General features: G+C 34.4%; 3 protein-coding genes across 3 annotated transcripts; 1 reads left to right on the plus strand and 2 right to left on the minus strand.

Annotated features, from left to right (window-relative positions):
* Nucleotides 1-1,019: 1,019 nt before the first annotated feature.
* On the plus strand, nt 1,020-18,179 carry LOC145216581 (vacuolar protein sorting-associated protein 35-like). Its single transcript, XM_080084511.1, has 17 exons — nt 1,020-1,290; nt 1,610-1,733; nt 2,548-2,736; nt 3,045-3,144; nt 3,393-3,512; nt 3,962-4,045; nt 4,468-4,577; nt 4,903-4,999; nt 5,211-5,359; nt 5,899-5,994; nt 6,274-6,385; nt 7,273-7,425; nt 9,148-9,270; nt 9,698-9,877; nt 10,640-10,879; nt 15,197-15,340; nt 16,164-18,179. The coding sequence occupies exons 1-17, from the start codon at nt 1,092-1,094 to the stop codon at nt 16,350-16,352; spliced, it is 2,409 nt and encodes an 802-aa protein (XP_079940637.1). The 5' UTR covers nt 1,020-1,091; the 3' UTR covers nt 16,353-18,179.
* On the minus strand, nt 11,924-14,508 carry LOC145216630 (uncharacterized). The gene is made up of 2 exons (XM_080084514.1): nt 14,014-14,508; nt 11,924-13,618 (listed from the first exon to the last, which is right to left on the minus strand). Exons 1-2 carry the CDS (start codon nt 14,469-14,471, stop codon nt 13,231-13,233), a joined length of 846 nt encoding a protein of 281 aa, XP_079940640.1. The 5' UTR covers nt 14,472-14,508; the 3' UTR covers nt 11,924-13,230.
* Nucleotides 15,900-20,305, minus strand: LOC145216597 (tubulin epsilon chain-like). Its single transcript, XM_080084512.1, has 9 exons — nt 20,105-20,305; nt 19,718-19,857; nt 19,332-19,444; nt 18,920-19,030; nt 18,567-18,743; nt 18,181-18,297; nt 17,752-17,910; nt 17,316-17,488; nt 15,900-16,986 (listed from the first exon to the last, which is right to left on the minus strand). The coding sequence occupies exons 1-9, from the start codon at nt 20,239-20,241 to the stop codon at nt 16,716-16,718; spliced, it is 1,398 nt and encodes a 465-aa protein (XP_079940638.1). The 5' UTR covers nt 20,242-20,305; the 3' UTR covers nt 15,900-16,715.
* Nucleotides 20,306-20,333: the final 28 nt, after the last annotated feature.

Below are 20,333 nucleotides of genomic sequence, written 5' to 3' on the forward strand. Positions count from 1 at the left end.
GGTTATAAAACGCTTTTTCTTTTTCAGAGGAAATATAACAAACTTTTTCCTAACATTCTTTTCGTAAAACAACACTAAAACTCAAAAACAACATGTGGCGTATGAATAATTTCCCAATTCTGCTTCTGTTTTATTTTTACAACTTCTGTTTGTAAAAATATAATATTAATATTTTAAATATTATGCTTTAAATGAAATTTGTAAGTCAAGATATATTTAAAATATGTTCCTACAACAGCAGAAAGTTAAATGTCTATAACAAGAACCAATTTTTTAGACACAATTCCAGAACAAAATGCAAATCGCAAATCTACGTTTTCGATACTTCACGCATGAGTGGCCAGAATGCAATCAACCATAACATAGAAATCAAGCAAAATTATAATAATATTCCCAAAATTTCTTAAAAAATGCTTCACATATTGTTGTTTAATTTGTACTGCACGTAGTTGCCTATTGCTTTCTTGACAAAACCAAGTGTATTAAATAATGGCTCATCAACTATTCGACCACAGTTTGTTGTGATGCAGCCAAAGTGCGCTGCGCAAGTGTCTTTATTTTTGAGTAATTTTGACTTTGCAATTTGCATTCGTAAATCGTAATTCACCCCTAACGTAATGCGTTGCTTTAAGTTGGGACTGAGAATTTGTTAGTGTTATTCTGTTTAGCTTTCTTTTTTTACCGACTTTTATTGTAAAAACTTTTATTGTATTTGTAAAAAAATTGATTTGGCATGTATATAGATAATTTTTATTCACCCACATTTCGTTTACGGCGTTTTATTAGTTAATGACAGTGTAACCCTTGATAGTAGGTAGTGCTTTACAATGTTTTGATAAATTAATGTTTCCACATTATTAGCACAAAAACTATTTGACTTTAGTTTTCTGATTCAAACAAATTGTTTTGCTGTTGTGTTGACAACTAGACCCAGCTGTCATCGTATATAGTGTGCCATTTAAAGGTTGTGCACTACATTTACTTGTCTTACTTAATCTAAGGAAAACTGCTTTTTGACTCGTTTTTAATTGATTTTGTTCTCATCACAGGTTTTCATAGATTATATTCTGCAGAAATTGCCAGCATCGGAAATGGGTGAAACTCCAGTTTCTAACTCAGAGGAACAAGAAAGGTTGCTAGATGCAGCACTCCAAGTGGTGAAGATGGAGAGTTTTCATATGAAGCGAGAACTGGATAAAAGCAAATTGATGGATGGACTGAAACATGCCTCTGAACTCTTAAAGGAACTTCGTACTTCGGCGCTTACTCCAAAAAACTATTATGAACTTTGTAAGTCAATATGGTTTGATTGGCAATTTTATATTTAAAAAAAATTTTTTGAATATGATTCAGTTTTGTATAGGCAAATATGTTTCTATACTAGGGTAGATGCAGAAAAATGTGTTTAAAACTTAAATACATGAGTTTTTATGTTGTTTTTACTTAAGCAGAATTTGAAACTGTAGACTGTTATTTGTCAGGAAATATACTTCATTTGATTAAATATTCCAGATAATTGTTACAATTCTTAGTGAAGACAAAAATTAATTCTTTTTTTAAAGTTGATTGTTGTTTCTATGTGGTGTAGTCATGATGTTGTACTTTTTAGATATGGCTGTTTGTGATGAGATGAGACATCTGCAGCTTTTCCTCACTGATGAGTTTCAGAAAGGAAGACATGTGTCTGATCTCTATGAACTGGTCCAGTATGCTGGCAACATTATACCACGACTGTAAGCAAACTTTTAACATTCACATTGAAAACTGAATTTATTTTTGTCATGAAACTATAAGAGCTTATACCAGGGGTGTGCAACAGTTTTCGTCGGTGGGTCGTATAACCAAATCCAGACCTCAAGCGTAGGCGACATAACTTTTTTTCATGTGCACAATAAATTTAAAATTCTTCCAAATGAATCCATAAATTTATTTTCTACAACATACAGAGTTTCAGTGCAACACTGGCTTTAACACAAAACAATTGTTTACTAGACACAGAGAATTGTTACGTCACATTCGGTGAAGTAGACGACTTGCTGTAACTGCTGTATGATCCACCTGTGGGAAAGCGCCGATTTAGCTTATATTTGTTATGTATGGTATAGCAACTTAGGAGATTTACCAAAAACTAGTGGAAAATTTTGCTTAATTTTCAGGAGAATTGTATTTTTATCTCAATCAGTGTGTTGGTGGGGGCCACACTAAATAGCTTGGCGGGCTGGACTGTGGCCTGCAGGCCGTGTGTTGCACGCCCCTGGCTTAAACCATAACTTGTATATAAGTCACACATTTGATTGTTATTGATAACTTCGATGAAAAAAACAGCAAAAGTTAAAATGCTTGAAAAAATGTGATACCATGTACATATTTTCTGTCATTTTTTTAAGTAACCTATTTGCATATGTCCAGCCATACCAACAAATGCTGTTGTCATCATTAATGCAAAGTGATTGTTATGCATTACAACATCTTTACTGAAGACTGACTCTCTATTTAAGTCTGTGTCATTTTGCAAATTTAGCCAATTTCATTTCCCTTGTTTAAAAGGTATCTTTTGGTGACTGTTGGGGTGGTCTACATTAAGCTGAAACCTGGAGCCTGTGAGACAATTCTTAAAGATCTTGTTGAAATGTGTCGAGGTGTTCAACATCCTTTGAGGGGACTCTTCCTACGTAACTATTTGTTACAGTGCACCAAAAATGTTCTGCCAGATGGAAAAATTGGTCAAACTCAAAAGTAAGGTTACGTGTAAAGGTTGAAAAACAATTATCTACTTTTAGCTGAGTTGATAACTTGGTATATTGTCTGTAAAATGTTTTTCTAATGAGTTTTGTTTTTGAAAGGTGGTTTTAAATTAAACTGCTGTTTGGGGGTCCACACAGAAAAAATTGGGGATCACTAGCTTCAACACAACAGTTGAAAGCAGTTGGGCACATAATGTTTTTTACATATTTGTATGTAAACTTTTATCACAATGCTTAAAATATGTAAATAGGCTTGGTTGCAGCTTAAAAACTTTTCATATTATATTATTTTGTTTTTAGTGATACTGAAGAAGCACCAGCCACCGTTCAATGTGCTATCGATTTTATTCTACTAAATTTTGCTGAAATGAATAAACTGTGGGTTCGAATGCAACATTTGGTAAGGTCAAACAGCCTTTTGATGTAATGTTCTATTTTGAGGCAATCTTATTATTGAAATCTTTATTGACAAAAATGACATTCTACATGCAAAAATTCATTATTATGACTGTTATGAAGGCAAATCATTTAAAACTTTTGTTTTTTACAATACCAAACTACATGTGTGGATTAGATCGCATTTGTTTAGCTGCTGTATTAGAAAGGTAAATGTCACTCACAGTTGAATAAAATTGTTTCTGTCTGCAGGGTCACAGCAGAGAACGCGAAAAGCGTGAACGGGAGCGTCAGGAACTAAGAATTTTAGTTGGAACAAATCTTGTCCGTTTGAGTCAATTGGATGGAGTTGATGTAAACAGCTACAGAAAGGTAAATCTGATTTGCTACTTTTTGAAATGTGTTGTAAGCTGACAGTTTTGTTTTTGTTGCTGCATTTCTGCATGAAAACAATTACTATAATGCCCAGTAACTATTTCTAAAATATCCAAATTTTAACAAAGACAAATTTGGTACTGCTTATACATAAGCTATTGCTGCCAGGCATAAAATCAAGTTTATAGACCTCTTCTGGCAAATGTATTTTTATTCCGTTGTTTCGATGTCCTATACAGGTCCTGATGAAGGCAACTTGTATAGGACGTCCAAACATCGATATAAAAATACATTTGCCAGAAAAGCTCTATAAACTTGGTAATAGTTAGTTGCATAAAATAGGTTTTAATTGTTTCTTCTGTACATTGTTTGTGACATGTTGTATGTGTAAAGATGCGTCTGGTAAAAAAACAAGGAATGAAAGTAAATAAAAATAATATTTACAGATTGTTTTGAATGGGATTTTGGAGCAGGTTGTAAATTGCAACGATCCGATTGCACAGGAATATCTGATGGAATGCATAATACAGGTTTGTGCAAAGTATTTACTCAAACATTTCTTTCCACTTAGTGAACTACTGTAGAAAAATGTCCCTAATTAACAGTTCAAACATTTGCAAACAAGCAGTTTTTTTTATTTTTTTAATTAGGAAAGCATGTGAATTTTTAATAAGTTTAAAGTTAGTCAAGTTAAACTTTTAAGTGTTTCAAGCCACATTATTTATTAAAATAGCGAGAAAATATTAGAAAACTGGTATTGAATTTTTAACAATGGCAGCAGCGCTTATGGAAATATAGAAATGGCTACACGAATGCAGGCTTGTATTTTATTGTTAGAACTATTTAAAAAAAAAAATGTGTATGTAGAAAATGTTCTTTACTCCAATTTAGGGTTGTATTTCTTGTAAGAATAATATTTCTATTTTTTACCTACTGGGTTTTGTAACTTTAGGTTTTTCCGGACGAGTTTCATCTTCAAACTTTGCGTAGTTTCCTTCATGCCTGCGCTGACCTGCACCCAAAAGTGAACGTGAAAAACACGATCACTGCCCTGATTGACAGGTGAAAAGTATTTTTGTCATTAGTTTCAAACAATATGCACAAGTTTATTAAGGTCTATGAAAATGTTGGTTATTTTTTAAAAACAAACTGGTAATGGTGCTTAAAATAAGTCAGACCAAATTTTACTAATAAACTTACAAGTTATAAGTGATGTGGTCTATGTTACAGATTTTTAGGGTAAACAAATAATTCTGTTTTAAAGCATACTGATAAATATTTCTAATAAAATATGTTATCTAACAAAATTGACTGTAACACACAATATCTAATGTATTTTATTTCTCTTTTATGTGCTATCTATAAATTTAAACTTTTATATTTCCAGACTGGCACATTATGTGTCACGAGACGACGGTGAAGGAATCCCATCTGATATCATGTTGTTTGATATTTTCTCTGAACAAGTTAGAGCTATCATTAAGGTGAACATAAACAGTTTTTTGAGTGAGAATATACTTAACGTAGTAGTAACGGAAAAAAATGACCCTTTCACTTGGCATTGAAAAGGGTAAAAATATGTTTGATTACAAAAATGTAGTACTTGTATCTGCCACTTTGCACCAAATTTCCGGTAAGGTGAAAATACTGTTTCCCAGACGACCTAATCATAATTGCTTTGTTTGCAAAACACAGACGAGACCAGAAATGAAACTGGAAGACATAGTTTCCATGGAAACTGCACTTGTAAACCTTGCGTTTAAGTGTTATCCTGATCGCGTAGATTACATGGATAAAGTGTTAGAATCTACAGTTGAAGTGTTTGGAAAGACCAACATACAATCGTAAGTACAACATATTCCTATTAAAACAGGTTTTGCAATTTCCAAGTGTGGATTTTTTTAGTAAAACACTTGATGGGGGTAAAGAGCATGTGTGGCATGATTTTACAGCCCTATGGAGAGTGGACAAATAAATTGTGTTCTGCTGTGTTTATTTTTTTGACAAGTCATTTTTCTGTATTGTGCATTGGTTAACCAAACTACACTTTTTAAAACATCTGCTAAATGTATGTTTAGGTATTGATAACTAACATGACATTTCAAAGCATCACATCTCAAAATGATATCATCTCAATGCTTGGGCTGGTATATCGTCTCCCTTGTGTCTGTTTTTGTTGACAAAACTAATACAAAGGATCTAATAAAGGGTTGACTGTTCAAAAAAGGGCTGAACTGTTATTTTTTTATTTCCAAAAATGGATTAAAGATTAAACAAAATATTTACCTGACAAGTGTTTAAATTTTTAACTTGAAAAAAGTCATTTCTCATAGTTTATTGGTAATAAACAAACCATTTGATTGGATTTGCTTACATTCTTTAGAGTGTTGAATGGATCAACTTTGTGCAAAGAGGTTTCAACCCTTCTTAGCGTTCCAATTGAAGCTTACAACAATGTTCTAACAGTTCTTAAACTACAGTAAGTTTGTTTTTTCTGAAAGCATTTTTCTAACTTTTTTACAAGACCTGTATAAATATTGACAAAAGTGCAACAAAAAATATGAAAGCTTATTTTGACATATAACCCTAATGTCAAATTGTTGAAGAACATGAAGACATTTAGATGTTAGTTTTATGTCAGAAAACTAGATTATACATCAAAAAGTCAAGATTTCCTGGCACTCTTGTTCACACTCCACCTACCAAACGTTCCTTTGCATCCTTTTTATTGCAGTAATATGATAAAACTTTTATGCAGGTATTTTGCACCGCTGTATGAATACTTGGATTATAATTCAAGAAAAAGGATTGCGGTGAAAATCGTTACAAATGCCTTGGACTCTTCAACTGTAATACCAACTGCAGAACAGGTCAGTTTAATGTATTATACAGAGATTGCCCTTGTCTGTAAGATATTACCACCTTTATGCATTTAATCCCTAAAAACAAAGGAAAAAATTACCTACAGCAAGGCAGTAAGACTCACCAATCAACCAATGTACAATTAATCACATTTGATTTTGTTTTTTGATAAAGCAAGAAACTGTCAAACAATCCTTTTCATTTTCTGTTGATGAGTTGCATCCCAAACACACTTATATTATAACAAGCATCAAGCCTATAAATCAGTGGTTCTCAAACTGTGGTACGCTTACCACTAGTGGTACGCCGGAACTTTTCAGGTAGTACGTGAGCAGCTTTCTGTGATACCTAATTTAAGTCTGATCTAAAATTGCAACTCAACTGACCCAATTGATCAGCCCTGGTTTGGGCGAAACTCATGTCTTGTACAGCCTTTTGAAATTACCGAGAGAAAATAGCCCTATTTCTTGGTCTATCCATTCAAACAGGGTTTAGGAGGTGGCACGCAGTGCTAGAGAAAGTTGTCAGGTGGTACACGGTCCGTATAAGATTGAGAATCACTGATATAAATGATAAGTTGCAGACAGTGCACACTGTTTCCGCTTATTAGGTCTCATCAATGCGGCTGGTGGGATGCTTATATTGGGTTAGCGGCTACCATTAATATTTGCAAGTAATTTTACCCGGATTATTATTAGTCCGAGAAAATAGCATTGGGTGCACTAATCTGCTGGAAAACATAAAATAATGGAAATTGCTCTCCAGAAGTCGATAAAAATAGTTTAGCTGGACGCAAGTCGCGCAACTTATATTCAATGGCCTACATTTGGCTTGTAGGCCAGAGGTTACAAATGCCTGAGTGCAACAAACACATCTTTTCATTTTTGTTTTTTAGACTCACTCCCTGTTAATGTTAATTTCTCCGCTTGTGCAAGAACAAGCTGATCAACCTGCAGATACTGATGAAGAGGATTTTATGGATGAACAGGGTTTAATGGGAAGATTTATTCATCTTTTATCTTCTGATTCACCAGATCAGCATTACTTGGTAAATATGTTACTTCTTGTAGCTGGTTGCATTTAACCAGTAATGGAAAAACACTTCCAATTGTGGAGTTTTGTTATATTTTATGTAGAAAAATTGCATTTGTGAAATTAATGCAGACAGTTGTTGCTGTCATTTCAAATTGATTGCTTCTGTTTTATAATAATTATGGGTCCCCTTCCCTGAAGGGGACACATATTCATTTTACTCGAATTGTTTTTTTTTTTTTTTTTTTTTTTCTTTTTTTCTTCTTTCCTAAGTTTGTCCGACTCGTTTTTCCATCAAATGTTTGATGGATTTGGCTGAAATTTACACAGATGGTAGATATAGTTATGTAGATGTGCATCCCACTTTGTTTTTGTTGATAACCCCAGTATTTACCCCGCTAGCCCCCCAAAATGGGTATTTTTTACCCAAAGTTTGTCCGACTCATTTTTCCATCAAATGTTTGATGGATTTGGCTGAAATTTACACAGATGGTAGACATAGTTATGTAGATGTGCATCCCACTTTGATTTTGTTGATAACCCCAGTATTTACCCCGCTAGCCCCCTAAAATGGGTGTTTTTACCCAAAGTTTGTCCGACTCGTTTTTCCATCAAATGTTTGATGGATTTGGCTGAAATTTACACAGATGGTAGATATATTCATGTAGATGTGCATCCCACTTTGTTTTTGTTGATAACCCCAGTATTTACCCCGCTAGCCCCCCAAAATGGGTGAGTTTTTAAACAGTGTCAGAATTGGCTGAAATTTGGATTTCTTGAAAAGTATGCCGTTTATAGGTGTCGATTGTTGTGTTCAACCCTGTAGTCCTAACATTTACCCCACAAGCCCCTAAAGTGTAAAACGTATTTGTATGTTACTGGGCACCGCAAATGAAAGATTTCTGTTGCTCAATAGTGTGACAAGGGCAACCAGTTGTATGTTGCTCGTTGGTGGGTTGCTTGGTGGTCGTTTTTGCGCCATGGCAGTTAGGGGCTTGTTAACAGCCCTATGACGTCAGAAACATTAACGGTTCTTGCTCAAAACACCTCTAGTGGTCGAAATTTTAAACATTGGCGGATTGGGCTGAAATTTTGCAGTACTATTGATTGAGTCATTGTGGTTTTTATATATTTTTTAATTTGTGTGTCGAACCCAATTAGTTACCCTACTAGCCCCCTAAAATAGGTCAGTTTTTTAAAACGTTAAATAGGACATACTTCAAACAATATCTGGGGTGAATCTAATTTTATAGTTTGTATTCTACATAGCATTATTATTTAAGCCCAGTGCCGATCACTGTGTTTTACCCTACAACACCCGACTTTCTTATGGTTATCTCTTGAATTGCATTATTTTCAACTTTGCATGTGTGGGGACCCATGAGTTTTTGCCTGCAGAAACGACTAAAGTTATAAACGACGGTGACTAATATGGGACCCAATACAAAATAAGCATAGGAAATATATTTATGTTTTAAAATAGGTTATAGTGTATATGCAAGGGCAATATGTGCTAAGCCACCCTTCTAGTTTTTTTTACCTTTTTTAAGTTTCTGTAATTCTGCATTTTCCATGATTACCCAAAAAAATATGAAAAAAATTAGGGGGCTTATGATTTTTGTTTAACACTTGCTGAATGAAAAAGTATTTGCACAGTTTGTGTTAGTTTTGGTTCTTGATATCTTTCAGTGTTAATGATTTTAAGAATTTTACAGCTAACCAGTTTTCTCTTTGCTAGATCTTAAACAAAGCCCGGACACACTTTGAGAATGGAGGAAAGAATCGGATGCTCTACACTCTTCCCTCCCTCATCTTCTCAGCTTTTAAACTTGCCGGACGTTACAAGGAAATCAGAGAAGAGGTGCGGAAATTTTTGTTGTTGTCAATTACTGCACCTGTTGTTTTAAACTTAATTGTCCAGCGACTGCTACATATATATATGTTAAAAATTATCTCCTAAATCTTAGTTTTTTTGACACATTGACGCATTTAAATAGAATCACTAAAAAAGTGAAAAATAAAAGTAACAAACAGAAAAGAAATATTTATTATTGAGAGAGTAACAAACATAAGTTCAACAACATAAAAGTGTAAACTTATGACAAAAAATACTAACTGAACCAACAAAATGTCACAAAATCAGTCTTGCACAAAAAACAAAAAGTAAGTTATGGTAAATCTTCACCAGAGTCAATTCTTTACTTGTTATCAAACTGTTTGAACTTTAGCTTGATCAGAAGTTGTGATTCATTTATTCTTGTTTATGGAGAATGCATTTATGTTTTTAGGATGATCGTTGGGAGAAAAAATGTGCAAAAATATTTGAAACGAGCAGAACAATCATAAATACTTTGTCGAAAGAAGATTACGCTGAACTCCCATTGAGATTGTTTCTGCAAGGAGCGCTAACTGCATCAGAGCTTGGCTTCGAGAACCATGAAGCTGTAGCATATGAGTTTATTTCTCAAGTAAGTTCTGTTAATGGTTGGTAGATGCTCTGCTTTATGACCCAAATAAATAAACAGCAGAAATTGTCAATAGATTTTACCAAACTATTTTACCATCATACTTACAATGTTTTTTATTAATTTCTGTGCCAAACATGTACTTAACGTAGACCATTCAAACTTGTATAAAATTCTTATTACTCTTCGTTTAGTTTTCATGATGTCATTGACCCAATGCCTTGTTAAATTTTCAAAAGTTTCAGGTTTCCAACTGTAAAATGTGTCTAACAGTTGTTTTTGTCTTGCCCGTGTGCTTGTGCATCACTTGATCTACTCAGTGCATCAGGAAATTGATGCTTGAAATAAAAATGCCTGCTAACATTTGTAATGGTGCTCTTCGGTAAACTTGTGTGTGTGTCAAACCACATAGAAAATCTATGCTGCACATAAACTGTTGTATGGCCACAGCGTGCACATCTAATGTTGTTTACAGTGGATCTAAGTGTACTCAGAGAGTTTGCGTGTACACCCACAGACAATAAAAAATCTATGATGCGCATAATTTAGAGTGTGGTCACAACATCTACTTTTAAAAATGCTCACAGTGGTCTCAATGTACTGTGGAAGCTTCTGTCTATGCTCAACTAATTGAACATGATACAAAACATATGTCACATAGTGAAAAGTAATAACTAACGATAGTGTATCTGCAAATTTGGATCACAGATTAAAACCATACACATTTTCGTTGGTGTTATGTCATTAACATGTTGCTTTGTGTAGGCATTCTCAATCTATGAAGAAGAGATAGCTGATAGTCGAGCCCAACTAGCTGCAGTGTTGTTAATGGTCAGTGCAGTTGAAAGATGCCATTGCTTCAGTGAGGAGAGCCACGCCCCACTAAGAACGCAATGTGCGCATGCTGCCTCTCGATTACTCAAGAAGCCTGACCAGTCAAGGGCAGTGGCCCATGTCGCTCATCTGTTCTGGTCTGGAAGGACCCAAGAAACTAAAGGACAAGAGGTATGACAAGTTAATCATTTCTGCCTCATAAGAATGTGTACACTTTGTAAGTCTTTGTGGTTTTGGGTATGTTGACTTTGTCGTGATTTAAACAAGTTCGCTCAGGTGTTGCCAACTTGTTCATATTTGCAGTAAGGGTTTGGAGTAAGGAACTAGTTCTCCTCTTTTCAGAAACATTGGAGATCCATTGTAAACTATATTTGCAATGGCTAAACTCCTTTTGGTAAATGTTTTTCTGCCTACAGTGTTATACCTCATGCAGAAATGACCTTGTTTTTAGCAATTGATTCCACAAAAGTAGTCTTCCCTTAAAAACTTTTTGTTTAAACAAACATCTAAATATACGCAAACTGTTTTTTTAATCTTATTGTAAATGGACATTTTAAATGTACAAAAAAGCTGAAAGCTGAATTATTTAGTCCTGGTTTTAGTAGCTGCAATAGCTGTATTATCATTCAATTTAAACTACAAAGTATGTTCACTTATGCCAGTGGTTTTCAACATTTTTTAGTATCAGACTCCCGAAATAAATGTTGTTAGGGTTACAGACCATAGGTAATGATTACTTTGAGCTCACTTAATCAACATGCTTTAAAACGCATGCGGCCCTTCATTAAAGGTTGTGTGGCCCGCAGAGACGCTTGGATTTCAAAAGTACTGGCAAACGAGTCCAATTATTACATATTTTTAAACTGATTAATATGCCTGATGCTAGTTTTCTGCGATCTGGCAAAATGTGGCTAGAATCAAATACGAATTATACTTGTAGTTAAGCATATTTGGTAAGAAACAAAGCAAAATCACTTTGTGTGATGCACATGTGCGGCATGCGATCCAATTTTGACATTTTTAATAGGCCCTACAGTAACAAAGGTTGCCCACCCCTGCTTTAAAATGTTTACTTTTTTGAAGCCTCCTGGCCGTCTTACCATCTAACAGACACCCAAGGCAACGAAAAATGAATCTGTTTCACAACTAAACTATAAATTATCCGGAAGTCTTTGTGATAAAAAGTTGGCACTATGTTTCTCTTACTTGTGTCTGTTTGGGTTATATTTTTTATTGCTTTTTTTCTCACATCAAAAACATACACATTGGTCGGCTGTATAAAAATCAGAAACAATGGAGAAGAAAAATGGCAACACAGACACAAAATAGTAACAAACACATTACAATTGTGTGACTAGTGGCAAGCTAACAAATGCTTTTCCAAACCATTAAGTCGTTATGGTATAATCTAATAAAGAAGATCATTTAAATAAAGTTGTGGTAAGTTGGTACACACCAAACTGTAGCATTTTCACTTACTCCCATTTTAAACATTCAAAAAAAGAAACTCTTAGCCTATCAACATGATCTGGTGTTTTTGTGTGTCATAGTGCATCCCACTCAATATTGAAGTTTGCCTGTACTAAGCAGGTTAAAAGCCTTAGTGTAGACCAAAGGTGGGCAACCTTTTTGGATGCGCGGGCCAAAAAGTAGTGATTTATTGTGGTGGCGGGCCGTATTGATGGTCATGCAATAACATAGCGGTGCTAGCCAAAGTCAAATACACAATAATTTTGTCTTTGTACGTAACAATGCCTATTCTTAGTAATAAACTAATAACTGTCATCGTTTAATGTAACAACCCTTTGGTATATAAATGGGCTTTAACACATACATTCCGTCCGGCCGATCAAAATAAAATATGAGTCGCGGGCCGCTCAAAAGTTGCTCGCGGGCCGTAGGTTGCCCACCCCTGGTGTAGACCATACAAAACAAGATGTTTTATAGCTCCTTTTAAAACTCTTGTTCATTATGCTTAACCCACAACAGACCTTAGCATGTTGGCTTGGGTTTCAGTTAGATCTTTCTACCTTTTGATGACAGTTAAAAAATAAGAAGGTTGTATAAAAAAGGAGCCCAAATTTGGGCAAACTGTGCAAAAACAATCTTTTACCATATTGGAGAAATAATTGTGTGGATTCATTAGTAAATTCAGTAAAAAACAACAACAAAATATTTAACAAGTTAATTAGAAAATAAAAAATGCCTCACATAATAATATAGGATTCAGTTGGAACTTAAAGCTGATAAAATATTACGCAAAAAAAATTGGTACATGTGTAAAGCAAACAATGTCCACATGTTATTGGCAAAAATTGTGAAACAAGGTCCTTGAAACTTCTATGTGTCAAACGGAGCAACTACTTGCTGTGCGTAAGATGTTTACCATCACTCCATTATTACCTTGCCCTGTTTACTGAGCTGTAACAGGAATGTCACTTTTTCTGCGTTGTCCTTAAGCCAAATATTTAACTTTACGCTATGTACACGAGCTACAAAAGGTTGTGATTGGAATCTCCAGTTTAAACAGGATTAAGATATTCATTTTCTTCCACAACCTTTACATTATTTTGTTGTTGCATTTTTTCATGTAAGTTCTCATTGTCAGTTTGTTGTGTACGATAGTCGATTTTTGGTGCACTTGGTTCCATGGGCACGTCCTCATAAATAACCCCTTCATGGTCATGACTTCGGCCACCGTTATCAACAATTTCATGGCCAGCAGCCTGACCGTGATCCACTTGCATGCGGCCATCGTCGCTCTGACCGTATGTTGCTATAGCAACCGGATTTGAGATGACGTCGCTAAGTGGTTTATCTTGGGCCCGCTTTAGGTTTGGCTTGGCAGCTGGTGTCGATGGTATTTTAATCGATTCCCAAAGCCAATTCACTTTTCCATTTTCCCCGTCCCTGTGTAATGACGCAAGTATTATGGTTTGCAAACTTGTATGACTGATTTGAACTATTGTATAGGAAGTTGTTGCAGGGTCGTTTAAAGGCATTTCAGTTCTATGCAATTCTCCCTGCTTGGTTTGTCTGGATCGTGACTTTTACCAAGTAAATATTTTCTTTGCAAACCAAGATTTTGGAGTTTCGAACTTTATGACTTTCTTTGAAAACCGATTTTTTTTGAATTTTAAGACTGTATTAATTTTATAGGCTTTCAAAATACTGGATTACATTTACACTATTTTTATTATTAAATGACTTATTAACTTTTCATTTTATTTACAAAAACAACATTTAAATTGGGTGAACACTGTTTCAACTATTACTGCTCAGATTTTATTAAAAAAATCCCTTACCTTGGCCCACTTGACATAAAGTATGTGACTATTGAACATCCATGAAGTAAATAAACCACAGTTGTAATCCACACAAGCACAGCGATGGTGATTGCTTGAGACCGATCAGGCCATTGTAGATACTCAAAAGCATAAACACAGAATACGATCGCAGCAATAATATGTGTAAGTCCAAAACACATTGCTGCCACTAGATCATTAAAACTTGGTTGGTTCCAACTTTTTGGGCTTGTAAGGTTCAGAAGATATGTTGCCAAGGTGACCGACCATGAACCAACCACAACCCACATATAAAAGGCAAATGGACCAGTAAGTCCGGAAAAGCTGCTTGTGGAGACCGCTATAATTCCCCATGCTCCACCGCCAAACACTAGTTCCACTAGCTTGAATATTGCCTCTATGCTTCCAGTGTATTCGTGGTTCCATAAATTGCAAGAATGTGTGTTTGTAGAAGCCATTTCTAACTAAGTTTACACACTGTTCTAAAAAGAACAACTTGTTAAAATTATTGTAATAAAACAAAATACCAATGTTTTATTGATTTTAAAATTGAGACTTTACTTTCTACCATGCTTTTTTTCTGTAAATAAGATTTTTTTTTATTCCACTCCCAAAACTTTCTAATGCTTTTGTGTTGCATATCCAAACAGCCTGTTAAAATGAATTCCTAAAATTTCACATTTCCATTAAAACAGAGCAAGGCAGTCTTTTTATGGCAATTCTGCATTATTAAAAGAATAGTTTCTTTCAAAAAGTAATAACATTGTCTACATTTGAAGTTAAACTTTTTCTGCTTATTTTCTACCACTGTGTTCTGCACACTACTGACCCAAACACTTTCCACCCCAAGGCAATAAGAAGTTGCATTGATAAGAACCTATCTAAACATGGTTCTGCATTACTGTCTAGACACCAAAATATAAACAAAACTCACATATTAGCGAACACAGTTGAACCGGTTTCACCGCACAAACTGCATCATCAGTAACGTTTCCTGTCTGAACTTAAATTCCTGACGTAGCTTACTTCTGCCACTTTGGCTGGAATGCCTTTTTCTTGACACTCTTATTCCTATGCCAAGCTACAATAGCTGTCTTGTGCACATAAACCTTGTGTTTACAAAAGCCCTCCCTTCAACCTTTTGTGATGGCAGTTTTAAGTAGCTTGGTGCTTTTTTTTCCAGATGCAAGATTCCAGGAGAGTTTTAGAGTGCTTGAAGAAGGCTATTCGAACTGCCAATCAATGTATGGAATCTGCCGTTCAGATTCAACTGTTTGTGGAAGTTTTAAACAAATATTTGTTCTTCTATGAGCGTGGCTGCACCGAGGTAAACTGAAATCTTACTTGCTTTTGTGTAGCAATTTAAATTTCGCACTGGTGTCCTGATACATATAAACAATAGCCAGGAAATCCATTGAATAGCACACTGTCTGCTACACATGGCTACTCATGTGGATAGGGGTAGGAATGAGAAAAGTTGTTGGTCACTAAAATCAAGCAATATTTTTAATACTTTATGCCGAATGTTGTGTATGTATGCATGCAATTTTTTGCACTGTGTCATCATTTTATTACACATATATTTTTTTAAATATTTTTGAAACCTAAAGTCTTATTGTATTTTTTACCATATTTTTTTAAATAAACATTTTGTCATTTGGGGAAAACTGTAGTCAAGGGCAGCTCAGTTAATCTTGACAAACTGGTTGTTACAGTTTCGGTTTGAGCTAATTGCCTTTGGGCTGCGTGTGACCTATTAAATTACTGGCAAGAATAGTAAGGAGCATGACATTATTGAGCTATTTTAGTAGTTGGGCTACTTGACATTCTTAGCTCAACAAAACTCATTAAATTTGTCTTAATCTGCAAACTCACCAGAACAGAAATACAGTAGAAAAATAAATTTATTTTTATTTCACAATTTTCATTGATATTTATGCAGTAGAGAAATTGTCTAATATATATATATATATTTATCTATACATATATATGATACTTTTTAAATGAAATATTTTTTATTTTATTTTTTATAATTCATTTTAATTTCTCTGTTTTAATCCATTTTTTTGTCATTACAAAAACTTATTAGACGCAATGTTTAAACTCAATGTAAGTTATATTCTTGTGGTAAACCTTTATCATATTTTTAGGTCACAATGGAGCTATTGAACCAACTAATAGAAAAGATACAGAATGAAATCAAAGAACTCAAGGACTCTGATGAAAGCTCAATGATCCAAATGCATTTCGACAACACTTTGGATCACATTCGCAGCCGCAAGGAACAAAGCATTGCAGAGGGCGGTGACATACTTTACGATGGAATTGAAGCTATTTAATCGAACATGAAATTAAATGTTTAAATTGGGCAAAAGTTCAGTGAAATTGCATTGAGGAATTGGCTACAATCAAATGCAACAACCAGTGATGGAATTCAAATTTTTGTTAGCCAGTTCTATCACAAAAGTCATATTTTTAGCTGGTTCTGTTACAAAAGTCCATTTACAGTAACCAGTAATGATAACCGGCTTACTGATCTAAAATTTCGTGAGACGGTTCTATAGAACCGGTGCAAACCGGCTGAATCCCCCAACTATAATTATCACAATGCTTGACATATCCATCTTTCTAGCATAACCCCATGACTCTAAGTGACAGTTGTCACTGAGCTCCTTTAAGGAAAAAAACTTGGCTTTTTATGCTTAAACAAGCTGCAGACGATCAGTTGATTGGGCTGTCCCGGACAAAGTTGTCTTTTCCATTTCTTCATATTCCTTGATAATCCCAGTTAGGGAGTTTAAACTTTCATCGAACAATAAGGATTCAAACCCATCCACTTTTTCGTAGTGATGAACATGTGCCTTGCGACTGTACAGTTTCACAAACCTGTCTTTAAGGTCAGTGAATGTGTGTCGAATGCAGGTGTTATTGGCTAGTGCGAGAAGCGAGTACTGTTGTCCGATGGGTGGTAAACTGAAACGATAATTTAAGGGTCACATGAAAATCTAAAAGCCAATTTTGACAAGAGTTACAAGAATATAAAGCAAAACAAGAAGGGAAAGCCTGTAGCCAATTTAACTATTACTTTTTTCAAAATTTACAACCATGAAATGCATATGTTTTGGGTATTTCCTTAGTAACTTAACCATGATTGACATATTTAACTGCATTATGACCTTATATTTCTTTAGAACTTACAATTTTTTGGCAAAATTTGAAGTTAGTTTTTTCAGAAGCATATCCACTGCAGTACAAACTGCTGTAAAAGAAATGTGTTAAAAATTATTAACTGTTGAACCCACTTGCAAAGACCCGTTTTCCAGCCCTCTTGGTTCCAGTTGACAAAAGAAAGGTTGCGACTTAACTTTGCGATGTTCCGATTTAAATCTGATGTTTGAACATTTTTGCCTCTGACCATCAAAGCACAAGCCAAGTATAAACTGTGTCTGGGGTCAGATAACATAAGTTGGTGATCCTGAATTTAAAAACGACAGTTATTTTCCCAAAAAAATTGTGGCTTGGGTTAATGAAGTAAAAAATGAAAAGGAATACTCTTTGAAATTAGCTATATATAAAGTTGAAAGCTAAATATTCCACCCTAAAAGCATTGCTAATTTTTAAGACAAAAAAGGCATTACAATGTAGAAAACGTTACATTAAAACAGATAAAAAATGACAAAAAACATACTGCTAACTGAACAAAAAACATTAAATAAGCCTTTTTTGACACTTTTGTACCTTTGAAAATAAATCCTCAAATGCTTGGTCAAGTTTTCGTGGTGGCAAAGCAACATCTTTAGAAATGTATAATGGGGATAGACTTGAAACAAGGTAGTGCTGTTTGGGAAAAGGCACCAGGTTCATAACAATCTCATTTAAATCGACATTCAACGAACCCTAAAAAGCAAGTCACATCAAAATACATTTAGTTTTTCCAGAACAAAATAAAATGCTGTTTTTGTTGGTGCTTGAATCATTAAATGTGACGCCTCTAATGTATTCTTGGTATTGTATTTTACTTATTCATACACCATCATCATTTTGATCTGACCATACTTTTTATGTGACTAACCACATTTAAAAAAAATACAAGTTTTGCCATTTACATGTATTTTGTGTTCTGCAATGAATTATCATCAGTCGTGCAATAAACTTATAATTGCTTACTTCAAATCGTGATGAACTTGTCATATTAAGTATTACGTTGGCCACAAGGTTGTTCATTGCATCAAAGGGTTTCGCGTTCTTCTCAGTTGGCTTTTCAAACTTTCCAGACCTTACAGCCTAAAATATCACATAAATATCACTAAACCAAAAGAAATGTCAAACTATTAAAACATTATCAAGTTTATAGAACTCTTCTGGCAAGTATTTTTATATCGACGTTTCGACGTCCTATACAGGTTGCCTTCATCAGGGTAAATAACACCGAATGTGTGTAGTATTAAAACACTAATAAATCTAATAATAAGCCACAAAATACATTTAGAAAAATTAATGGAGTATTTTGTATGGTCTCTTAAGTTTATTCAAAAGTACTTGCAAAGTTAGACCTGCTGAACTTTGTTGCAAATATTTATCAGAGCTTGATTATTGATTGGAAGCACACAGTCGGCTTTTTCTGTGAGTTCGTACGTTGCTAGCATACTGTTGTACGGAGAGGTGATAACATCATCGTCACTAGAGGGATAAACAGCTCCAACAAATCGGTAAACTTCAGGAAACTCATCCTAAACAGCATAACACAGAAAGTAGATGAAGAAGAGATGTCATAAAAGCAGTTCCTATAAATTGTAACGTAAAACATAACAGCTGCTAAAATTTGTAAATTGTGTATAAAACAGCTTGATGGAGTGCAAGTTTTGTAATGCACATTAGGGGATATTTGGTGCTACTGACATCACACCTGCAAAATGGATAGGAGCGATGTTCCAAGACCAGACCCAGTACCACCACCAGTTGAATGGAGAACAAAAAAGCATTGCAAGCAGTCACACAGTTCTGCTGCCTTTCGTACCTGCAAATAAGTATGGTAGGAGTTAAAAGGTATTAGATAATAAGTCTATGTCTCAACCACTGCAGTTATGTTTGGACAAAGATTTAAAATTGTTTTCACCTCAAACCAGTTAAAAATATCAAAAAGTTTTTTCATGCTGCTATAAATTCAAAATAAAACTATTTCAGTAACATAACATGGACAGGTTTACAAAATTAACAAAAAACTCTGTTGGTAGTATGATTTTTATGAAAGTTAACTATCTCAGAAAAATCCCTAAAATGTTACTGTAAAAATTTGGTAATGGTCAATCAGTCCTCACCTGCTCTGCTATTTGCTCACGGTACATCGTTCCATATTCCTTGTTCCCAACAGCCCAGTTGTTTCCAGAACCAAAGCTGTTTGTGATTAATTGCTTGCTGTCAAATATTTCGCCTAAAGAGCAATATATATATATATTATGTGAAAATGGTTAACGTGAAAGATGAAAGAGGTAATGTTTATTATCCTTGTTGCTAGAGTTTAAGTAACAATGTCAAGTTTGTTGTACTTTTTTGTTTAAAGACGTTTTTCAATTGTTTTACAGAATTGGGAGGATTATATTCAGTTAAAATCTGTTCTTATTCTGCAAATCTTGCAGGCTTTATATGACTTGAGTTTACAATCACTATCAAAGTTATGTTTATTATATCTCATTCGTTTTCTTACCTAGCTGTCCCTGTAACAGTTCATTGATTACTCCTTCTTCCATATCAACTAGAATGGCTCGAGCTTTCAGTTTGTTGATTTTGTTTGATCCAGTTCTCATTGGAAGGTCATAAGTCTCATCACTGTATGTTTCTGTGTTTCTGTAAGTTTTGAATTAAATCAAAGTGTTTATTATAAATACACTGGCCCATGTGAATGATTTGAATGCAAAAAGGCATGAATTTTAGCTGCCATGTAAAAAAATCTGTTTACAAGAAATGTTTATTTCCTTCAGGTAACATTGGTTCAGTGGAATTAATACGATGACAAATGTTTTGTCGATGACTGGCACTTTTGGCAAATTCAAATAGACAATATAAACGGTAAAATTTTGTTTCGTTAAAATACCTGAAAAAGCTGGATATTGCATCATCGTAAATTCCATTTTTGCTGTAAAAAGCATGTTCATGGAGGCATTGATCCCAGAAACGACAACCAATTTGATTTCCACACTGTCCAACTTGAATCATGATAGACTGCGTCATTATTAATCCAAATATCACAAGACAAAATACACAACAACATTCAAAGTGTCTAACCAACCACTTTTTGTCTAAAGATTACAAGCATAAATAGA

This window comes from Phallusia mammillata, chromosome 1 (genome assembly GCF_965637545.1).
Source record: "Phallusia mammillata chromosome 1, kaPhaMamm4.hap1.1, whole genome shotgun sequence".
In the NCBI taxonomy this organism is placed as follows: domain Eukaryota; kingdom Metazoa; phylum Chordata; class Ascidiacea; order Phlebobranchia; family Ascidiidae; genus Phallusia; species Phallusia mammillata.

Excerpts from the sequence above, each read along its gene's own strand:
- LOC145216581 (XM_080084511.1), top strand. The coding sequence starts at position 1,092 with ATGGGTGAAACTCCAGTTTCTAACTCAGAGGAACAAGAAAGGTTGCTA. Across the intron at positions 5,000-5,210 it reads AAGTTAGAGCTATCATTAAG|ACGAGACCAGAAATGAAACT; the intron begins GTGAACATAAAC and ends TGCAAAACACAG. Across the intron at positions 7,426-9,147 it reads CACCAGATCAGCATTACTTG|ATCTTAAACAAAGCCCGGAC; the intron begins GTAAATATGTTA and ends TCTCTTTGCTAG.
- LOC145216630 (XM_080084514.1), bottom strand. The coding sequence starts at position 14,471 with ATGGCTTCTACAAACACACATTCTTGCAATTTATGGAACCACGAATAC. Across the intron at positions 13,619-14,013 it reads TTTATGTCAAGTGGGCCAAG|GGACGGGGAAAATGGAAAAG; the intron begins GTAAGGGATTTT and ends GTCATTACACAG.
- LOC145216597 (XM_080084512.1), bottom strand. The coding sequence starts at position 20,241 with ATGACGCAGTCTATCATGATTCAAGTTGGACAGTGTGGAAATCAAATT. Across the intron at positions 19,445-19,717 it reads ACTGTTACAGGGACAGCTAG|GCGAAATATTTGACAGCAAG; the intron begins GTAAGAAAACGA and ends ATTGCTCTTTAG. Across the intron at positions 17,911-18,180 it reads CAAGTTCATCACGATTTGAA|GGTTCGTTGAATGTCGATTT; the intron begins GTAAGCAATTAT and ends CTTGCTTTTTAG.